Consider the following 9,505-nt stretch of genomic DNA (forward strand, 5'->3'; position numbering starts at 1 on the left):
ATATTTTAAAATGTGCGTAGCTTATATTTGCTCTTCAACTTTCCCAACATAAAACGCATAACACTTTGGAATGTCTAAGTGTATTAATTAAACACATATCAAATGTTAAAGGAAGCAAAGTCCCGTTCTCAGGAAACATGTTAGAAAACTACACTTTGTAATAGAATCGAGAATAGTCAGAGAATTATTGCAAGTTCATTTCAGGTAGAGTCCCATAAGGATTTGATTAGTGATATATAATTTTCTTCGGCTTCAGAGGTGGGTCCCATTTTTGGTCACCAGTGTATCTTGAGTCGTCCTCTATTGTTACATATTCAAGATCGGGATTAGTTGTCTATTGAATCTTCTTCAAACCAATACCTAATTTATTTTTTTTTTTTTGAAAAGATTAACATAAAAACACGAAGCAACGAATCATCGTTCTATGATAATAGGATAATACGCTATTTATTCATTTTGACAAAAATAATTAATTTCTTAAACATACTAAAGGGCATTACTTGATTAAAAAAGTTGGTGTTTAAATGATTTGGTAACGATGTAGTTTTATATTAATGGAATATAAAAACCTACAGCTTAAAATGTTATTGTATCTTACCAAAAATGTATTTACATGTTTTGTTTTTATTTAGGTACATATTTCTATGCATATATCATATGTTTATACTCATATATAAAGTAATGAAATTGAATGTTTAACTAATAAAAAATGATGGATTCAAGCAAATTGAAATTAAATGTATCGATAAAAAACGCTTATATTACAAAATGAGCCATAGATCCTCTTATTTCTAATTTGAGTGCGTACAAAGTGATCTTCTATCATGCATTAGAAGATAATTTAAGCCCTAATAACGGGTTATTCGAAACGGCAGCCGAGATAGTATACCACGAAGAGCGACTCGGTTTCGAAAAGTATTTTGATTTTGAAATTTGTTCTTGTAGCGATAAGGACACCCGAAACCTTCAATAGTGATAGTCTTTTGCCGGATGCAAATCCGGTACGTTTCTGTAACAAGCACCATTAAGGTACGAGCCCGACAATTTCTCTTCTCTTAGTATGACCACATGAAACATGATTGGCTATAGTGCCCTGCCGCCAGAGCCTCAGCTGCTAAAGAAACGCTGCACAACCCCTTGAATAAATTTGGTATTTTAGTCGCCCTTACGACAGGCGTACCTGCCGCGGGTATATTCTAATCCCCCTAACGCGCATGTCTTGTATAACTTGATGTTGTCTCATTTTTGCTTTGCTACCATTTTTATGATCGCTGTCCCGTCGCTTTAGGCGGGGACCTTCGGTTAGTTAAGCCGTCTCTCTTCCTCTATACCATGTGAGCCGCCATACCTATTTCTGAGATATTTGCTTATTTGATCTTTTGGTGGTTCATTTTGACCATATGCACATAGAGTTGTGAGGTGGAATTGAACGTTTTACTGCAAAAATCACATGTCAATTTTTCAATAGTATGCATTTCCATTGTATGCCTGTTTATTTGTGGATAAGTTGCAAAAGTTTGATCACAATATTTGCAAGGAAATTTTGGTCCCGTATCCTGTTTTAAATGCTCTCTTCGTATATGTCTTTCCATTACAGTTATACTATTTCCATCAAAATTTTGGCATAGCTTGCACTTGAAAGGTTTATGTTCCTCATGAAGCAGTAAGTGCCATGTCATATTTCTACTTAGACAAGTCACAGCGCATGTCTTGCATTCATATACACCATCTCTTATCACCGTTACTTTTTCTTGCAGTTTATCTTGCCAATCGTGTTTGCCATCCAAGTGCTCTACCCATTCATCATAATCTTCAAATATTTCTTTGCATATGGGACAGCTATGCTCTACATGACGTCGTCGTATTGCTTCGTTGCGTCGCAATTTTCGCAATGCAATTTCCTTATGGGCCTTTCTAAAATGGCTCAAATAATGAGGACGTCCGGAAAAACGTAAATCACACAAACGGCAACGCAAGAAGTGTGGTATGGGCATATGTGTTATGCGATGTTTAAGTAGAACTCCAGACCCGCGTTCCGTATTAAATCGTTTATTACACGTGTTACAGAAATAGCAGAGTTGACCTTCCTTATTAATGACGGTTTTCATATTCAGTTCCGATATAGAACGGAAGTTGTGCACAATGTCCGTATGGGCATTCCATTTTTTAATATTACCGCAGGTAACGCCACATTGCGGACATAAATAAATGAGGAAAGCATCTAAATTGTAATAGTTCCTTTGAGAGTTTGATGTTGAAGGCTGATTGTCCTCATCATCTGAACCAATATCTGGTAGATCTACAAGCTTTTTCTCTTTTACATCTACATCCCCATTATCTCCGTTGGAAGCGTCATTATATACTCGAATATAATCACAATGGTTTTCATCATCGTCATCCAAATCAATAATTCCCTGCAAATTATCTGTAACTGGCGCATTTGGTGTTAATCTGTACTTTTTGGCAGATACTACAATTATGTCACTATGAATAACAGGTTGCTCGGGTAATTCATCATTGGCTTCAACGCAAACATTCGTGGCATCGGGAATGTCAGTTTCAACAATAGCAGACGCTATTATTTTTTCAGTATAAAGCTGTGGTTCTGATTTGACCATCTCCATGTGATCACACATTTGCACAAACATTTCCCTATCGGCATCTTCATCGCCATTTTCTTCAACTTCGACGGCGTCGTTGTCAGAAACACTTAGCAATTCGATACCTTCATTTTGTTGATATGCGCCTGGTTCTATTTTTGACTGGTTACAACCTTGATTAGCTACTGCCATAAGCGCCCTCCCTATAGCGGATTTTTGTTCCTCATTGAATGCAACCACTCCCAATTCCATTGCGTACTTGTTGTGTGGTTTCGAGTTTCAGAAATCAGAATTGAAAAATTGCACGCGATGGCCTACCTGTTTTTCTGAATTGAAAAGCTTTTAGTATTTTTACTTAATCTATTTATTTATGTTTACTCACCCAGCGTACACATGTTTCTATGGTTTCTGCATATTCTCAAAAAATTATGATAACAAACTTTTTTTTATTACTTTTTGTTTGTGATACTCCTGCCATAGATTAGATTGATACGAATCTTTTGCTTACGCTCTCATATTTTCGCTCTCACGAGGGATTTATCTTCTAGTTGTTGCTGGCAACAATCACAGATAAATCCCTCGCGCCAGCTGAAGCGTGTGCCAGAACAAAAAATGTGCCAGCCAAAACGAAAAACGTGCCAAAAATTTTGGTAAACTTTAGTTTGACTCATAACTGTTGAATAGCGTTCAAAAATTACGGGAAAAAGGATAAAAATACTTGTTTTGGTGTAAGTATTATTAGTTCGAAGGCGGAGGGTAAATATTATTTCCCATTCAAAAGTTATCACTAAAAACAGGTTTTGTAAATATGAACTCCCGATGCAACCAGTCCATTTTGATCACAGAACCTGGAACGCCAGACATGTAGGATAAGCCCTATCCATTAAATAATGTTAACTATTATATCATAGGTCCGATTTACTGAAATTTCAAAAGAATATATGGTTTTCACTAATTAATTTAATCGAAATGTTAGTTTTACTTAGATTTGTTTATAATTAACTCTAACTAGTCGTATTATTGTAAAATAACTTTAAGGAAATAAATATTTTACGACTATCATTTTATTAAATGATTGAAACTATAATCGCCGAAATGTATGTCAAAAATCCCCATTTTCAGATCTATTCATTTTTGTTTGGAGTGGCATCATTGATAAATGTTATAAAAAATGTGCATTTTGACAGCGCTCTCTCGAAACAAAGAGTTGCAAATCCATTCATCTATGCTCCTGCTTTTATTCGGAGTGAAATGGCTAATCGTTACTTAAACCATTGTACAGGTCTACAAGTAGGATATGTAGCAGCACGCACACACACAGCCACGCACACCTGATAAAATGCTTGTTCTTGTTCGTTTTTTTTTTTTGTTGATGCTATTTGGCACCAGTGTTGCCAGGTTAGCCTTTTCGAGGCTAGATTTAGCCTTTTTTTTTTGCCTCGAAATTTTGGGTTTTGGCTTCGTGACTTTTTTCTAGCCTTTTTTACTCCGAATGTATTTTTAAAAATTTCTAAAATAAAATAATTTGAATAATTCCTGTGAACACCTAATACCTAATAATATGAGTTCTCTGCAAAAGATTAATTCTTTTTCTGCTGAAAATTCGTAGAAAATTTCAAAGCCAAATGTATTTTCTTACTTTGAAAAAGAGAAGTATAGTTATTCTTCAAGTAAAATAGCATTAATAGAGCTGCAGTGGCGAAAACTTATAACTATACAATGGAAAAATGTACACTCCACCATGGAATTTTGGTCGGAAGTACGAGAACATAAAAATGCATCAAACGAACCTCCATTTTTAGATCTTGTCGCATTGAAAGAATTTTTAGTGGCATGAAAATTCTGAAAACTAAATTAAGGAACAAACTAAAAATGAATATGTTTAGTGCGCTGCTTAATATTATATGCTCATTAAAACGCTTATCTAAATGTTGTAATGACTTTGAAATTACCGATGATCTCATATCTATGGTAAATAGCCAGACTTAAGCTCTTCTGATTCTTCAGACGTGGAATATTTTATATAAATAATTAGTTTGTAATAGTTTTTTTTATGTATATACACATATGCAATCATTTAAAGTAATTCCATGTGCTAGTCAAGGAAAATGTTCGTGATATGTTTTGAAGCAGAAAGTTATTCTTAAGTTATGTTTATAAGTTTTTATTTACAAATGTGTAAACTAAAATATAAAAAAAATTTTATGAATTAACCAAAAAATTTCTGGCCTTTTTTTAGCTTCTTTTTTTTCTAAATTTAGCATTTTCTAATCTTTTTTTTTGCCAATCTAGCTTCTTTTTTTGCATCACCTGGCAACACTGTTTGGCACTGTTGTACTTCTTAGGTCCAAGAAAAGTGTACTAGCTGCTAACAAAAACGGAGTAAAATTTTTATTGTAAAATTACAAAGAAATATCCTCCTTATTTACTTTCATACGAACACTTAATTACATCTCTCCTTAAAATCCATATGTTTTGGACAATTTTAATTAAAAAGAACAGTACCCAAAGTAATCGGTCGCAGCTGTTAGGTGGGGCGAAGCACTGCTACAACAACAACAATAAGGCTTTGCACGTCTTTGAAAGAGATTAATCATTACTTTCCCTTTATCTGGATTCAAGAGGTTGATAAGGACAATACAAAGATTCATAGCTGTCCAAGGATAATCCTGTTTCAAATACCTATGCATGCACATTTCATATATACAATTTTACATTGGGTTAATCTCCAGATGTGGTGTGAAAGTGGTGCAATGAAAATGATTGTTTCAATTAGACTTGAAAGCATCACTAAATATGACACTAGCACGTCTTAATTAATATTATTTCCAGCCCAACAATAAGGTTCTAGAACTTTCCCTTTTGGCACATTTGAGTGCACCTTAGCTATAAAAAGCTCATTAGTTTTCTAACTCCACAACACAATATAAAACATATCGGAGTGTACAATAGTTAAGATTTATTATTTAAAACTAGAATCTTAAAATTAGGTTCATAAACTCTCTGTACACCATTTCGCAAAGTAACCATCAGAAAGCAAGTTTTTTCATTAGCAAATACATTTGTTGATCAACTTCGAACCCGTGCAAATTGTTGGCATCACCCTGTAAACGCATCAACAATCCACCGAAAGAAACGTACGCTGATAATCGCGATGATGCTTCGTTATGCGCCTCATCACCCTCAATGCGATACACCTTGCCAAACATAACATATTCGAAGCTATCTGCCCGTGTACCTTCCTGTTCGAGCGGATTGAATTCGCCACTATCAGGACAGCCATCTTCACGTAATGTGGTCGCCAACACCAAACGAAATTTATCACCTAATTCCATTGGATATAACCATGAATTTATATCTAATATTAAGTCCATTTTGAATGATTCAGATTCGCAGTGTAATCGTGATACCCGATCAAATTTTTTTCCTTCTGGATCCATATCTTTTACATTGAAGATATCCTCGAAGAGTACACCAGCCATTGATGTTTATGGTTGAGGTTAAAGTTTCTGTATTTGAGAATAGTCACAAATAAATCAAAGTGGCTCAATTTAAATTGATAAATGCTTACCTTATTGGAAAAAATTGTGTGAGAACTATTTGTTTACATAAATTATCTATTGTTTTGGCAAACACGCTTTTAGAAAAAATTATGATTTCTTTGTTGTTATTACACGCCGGCAGTTCTGTTCATTGTTTACTATATAGTTTGGCAACTTAAATAGAGGTTATGTTGCGAATAGAGTGGAAGGCAGTGGACTAGGCAGTCGTATGTCATATAATGAAGGAATGGTGTTCGGAGTCTTTTCAAAGTTAAAAAAAAAATGATAAAAGCTTTAATAAAAATAAAACTATTGTTTTAATAACAACGGAAACGCCTTATATATTCTATATACATAAATTCGTAAGGATTGGCTCACTTTAAAATTTGAGTTAAATAATCTAAAGTTTGTTTTTGAAACTGAGTCGAGAACTGTGCGTGTGGATGTGCGAATTTTCACCGATCAGCTGTTAGTTGCGCTACTTGGTAAAATTTACAATGGTTCTGTTTGACAGCTGTATGCCTGGGATTGTAAAAGTTGACGTCTGCTTGATGTACCGACCCTAGATTGATGAAACGTAGTGCTGCCAGATAAACAATAGTGAATACCAAGAGGAACTGTGGTAAATAGCGAGAAGAATATCATTGTGAATCAGATGAATATCATGATTCACAATGATGAATATGGTGGATGACGAGATGGATATGGTGAATGGCCAGGTGGATGTAGTGAAAGGCGAGCAGGGCTGATCAAAAACTGTCTGTTCAGCATTTCGTTATGCTCTTTAATATTGAGCTCTGAGTGCTTCCGGCAAGCGACTTGAGGATTCTGTTGCGGGTATGTACTTTGGATATGATTACGGTGGCATATGCTATGGAGATGAGAGTATTGGCGAACGTTATCCCTAAAATCTTTGGGCGAGTGACAGTCGGTAGCTTAACACTAACGACGTGAACGTGGAATATTTGCGTTATCTGCTGCTTCCACATTGTAAACAGAGTGGCCGTGGATTTGGTCGGTGATAGCAGGTCCTGTTGCCGTTATCGTTCAATCGTCGGCGTTTGAAATTATAGTAAGTCCTGGTGGGGAAGGCAGCTTTGATATGTCGAAATTAAACAGAAGCGAGGATAGGACCCCACCCTGTTTAATTCTCCTAGGTTTTGGGGTTTAGTTCATCACAAGGGGTGAACCTTCTATGTCATGGAGTCGCGCCGTAGTTGAATGTGTCAAAGCTTTAAGCCGTAATTAATTAGAGAGCAGGCGGTCGCTTCCCAAGGCAGTCGGTTCTATGTACCGGAGCGACTCGGGATTTTTCCCGACCAAGGTCTGTCATTTCAGTGCAACCCCATTTTACTTGTGTCCCTCCCACAAATTGTCATCCTCCCAGCAGCTCATTACAGCGGGACTACTCCATATTCTCTTGCTCCGGGAAGGTACCAAACCCAACCAGGGTCCGTCTCCTGACCCCGGTCCGTCCTGAGAAATAGTTTTGCTGCATCTGCCGGAAAAGAATCTTTTTAGGACGGTCATACTCCTGTCAGTGTGTCTCTTGTAAGGGATGGTTGCATCGGACAGGTTGTTCTGGGCTAGATCCCAAACCAGACGTCCACGTAAGTTCTATAAATCTTTTGTGGCTCCTTGCTGTTCACGCCCTACGGCGTCCCGTAGTCCGCGCCTTAGCGGCCCCACAACCTTCGAGCAGCCCTGCTGCTCAGCAAGCCACAACAAGTACCCGCTGCTGCTCGCGCCCCACGGCGCCACCAACTCATACGGCTGCTCCCACTCACACCTACAATCTCCGTAGCAGAGTCGGGACCAATGCCGAGCATCAGCCCCTGCCCCCGTCTACATCGGGTACCCCAATCCTTACCCAACGACGTCCAGTCCTAGGGCCACAACAGCAGTTGTGTCCTAGCCTTCCACAACCCAGGCGTAGTCAGCCGTCACTTACTCTCAGAGTGACGCCGTCTCCCCTCATGCACTTCAGAATTCTGCAGTTAAACTGTAATGGATTAACTGGGAAGATCACGGAGATAGTCGATTTCATGAAGCGGCACAACATCCGAATTGCTGCGATTCAAGAGACTAAACTCACAGCAAGATGTGCTCTGCAGACCTGTTCTGGGTATAATGTCCACAGAAAAGATCGTGGGAGCGGAAATGGAGGCGGCTTCGCGTTTATCATACACCACTCTGTACAATATCATATATTTGATCCCGACATCGGCCGCAGGGACAGTGTCCTAGAACGTCAAGGCTTATATGTCCGGTCAGGCGATGCAAACATAGAAATCATCGACATATACATCCCTCCTGCCACCTATTGCCACAGTGGATGCCGCCCTAATATCACTGGCAACAATCGATTTATCTTAGGCGATTTCAATGCCCATCACGATCTATGGCATTCAAACTTGCGGGCGGACAGTAGGGGTGAGATGTTGGCGGATCAAATAGAAGAAACGACGTTGTGCACAATAAACGGAGACGCCCCACACGTATGGTAGGAAGCTGTCACAGTTCGCCGGATATATCAATCGTGAGCGCAGAACTCGTAAACTACGTCAACTGGAAGCCGATTGTAACATTGGCATCCGACCACCTGCCTATACTTATTTCGCTCGAGCGTACCGCCGACTTCATCGTCACAGAAAAACGCACTTTCATAAACTTTAAAAAAGGAAAGTGGGACGAATACAAATTCTTTAAGAAAACCGCTTTGCTGCCCTCCTCATCCCGACTGATGCCCGTTAAGGAGAGCGTACTTTCCGCAAAGTCATTGGATCCGCCTCGGCTCGCTTCATTCCCGCCGGTAGAATCCCCGAAATTCGGTCCCTCTTTCCGGCGGAGGCCGCATATTTAGCGAGCGAACGTGACCTTATAGGACAGCTCGATCCCGGCGACCCCCAAATAAGGGATATAAACCAACGCATCAGATTGCTTGTGGATGAACACAAGTGGGCGAAAAGGGAGGAGCACCTAAGCAGTTCTAACCTCTCTGCCGGTGTAGGTAAACTTTGGCCCACCGTAAATTCTCTATCGAATCCGTCTAGGCACAATGAAGAAGTTTCCATCGCCTTTGGCGATAAAGTGCTGTCGGATGCGAAAAAATGCGCGAGCGCTTTCTGCCGACAATATATTATGCATTCTACGGTCGACAAAGATAGACGGAGGGCCAATAGACACGCACATAATCATAAATTCAGCGCGTCACCAATTACCATCACCGCCGAAGAGGTTGAGGATGCCATCGGTCATGCTAAACCATCCAAAGCAGTGCGCCCAGACGGCATAGCCATGCCGATGCTTGAAATCCTAGAGAAAGAGGGTTTCAAATATTTAGCGCATGTCTTCAACCTGTCT

General features: G+C 38.8%; 2 protein-coding genes across 3 annotated transcripts; both read right to left on the bottom strand.

Annotated features, from left to right (window-relative positions):
* Window positions 1-422: 422 nt before the first annotated feature.
* LOC137254040 (zinc finger protein 660-like) lies at window positions 423-3,079 on the bottom strand. 2 transcript variants are annotated; one of them, XM_067791718.1, is made up of 2 exons: window positions 2,983-3,076; window positions 423-2,918 (listed from the first exon to the last, which is right to left on the bottom strand). In XM_067791718.1, exon 2 carries the CDS (start codon window positions 2,850-2,852, stop codon window positions 1,368-1,370), a length of 1,485 nt encoding a protein of 494 aa, XP_067647819.1. In that variant the 5' UTR covers window positions 2,853-2,918; window positions 2,983-3,076; the 3' UTR covers window positions 423-1,367. The 2 variants fall into 2 exon arrangements, with proteins under 2 accessions (XP_067647819.1, XP_067647818.1); XM_067791717.1 differs by having other exon boundaries at window positions 424-2,926; window positions 2,983-3,079.
* Window positions 3,080-5,539: 2,460 nt separating this feature from the next.
* Window positions 5,540-6,299, bottom strand: Polr2H (DNA-directed RNA polymerases I, II, and III subunit Rpb8). The gene is made up of 2 exons (XM_067787638.1): window positions 6,172-6,299; window positions 5,540-6,109 (listed from the first exon to the last, which is right to left on the bottom strand). The coding sequence occupies exon 2, from the start codon at window positions 6,080-6,082 to the stop codon at window positions 5,630-5,632; it is 453 nt and encodes a 150-aa protein (XP_067643739.1). The 5' UTR covers window positions 6,083-6,109; window positions 6,172-6,299; the 3' UTR covers window positions 5,540-5,629.
* Window positions 6,300-9,505: the final 3,206 nt, after the last annotated feature.

Source organism: Eurosta solidaginis, chromosome 5 (genome assembly GCF_040869045.1).
Source record: "Eurosta solidaginis isolate ZX-2024a chromosome 5, ASM4086904v1, whole genome shotgun sequence".
In the NCBI taxonomy this organism is placed as follows: Eukaryota; Metazoa; Arthropoda; class Insecta; order Diptera; family Tephritidae; genus Eurosta; species Eurosta solidaginis.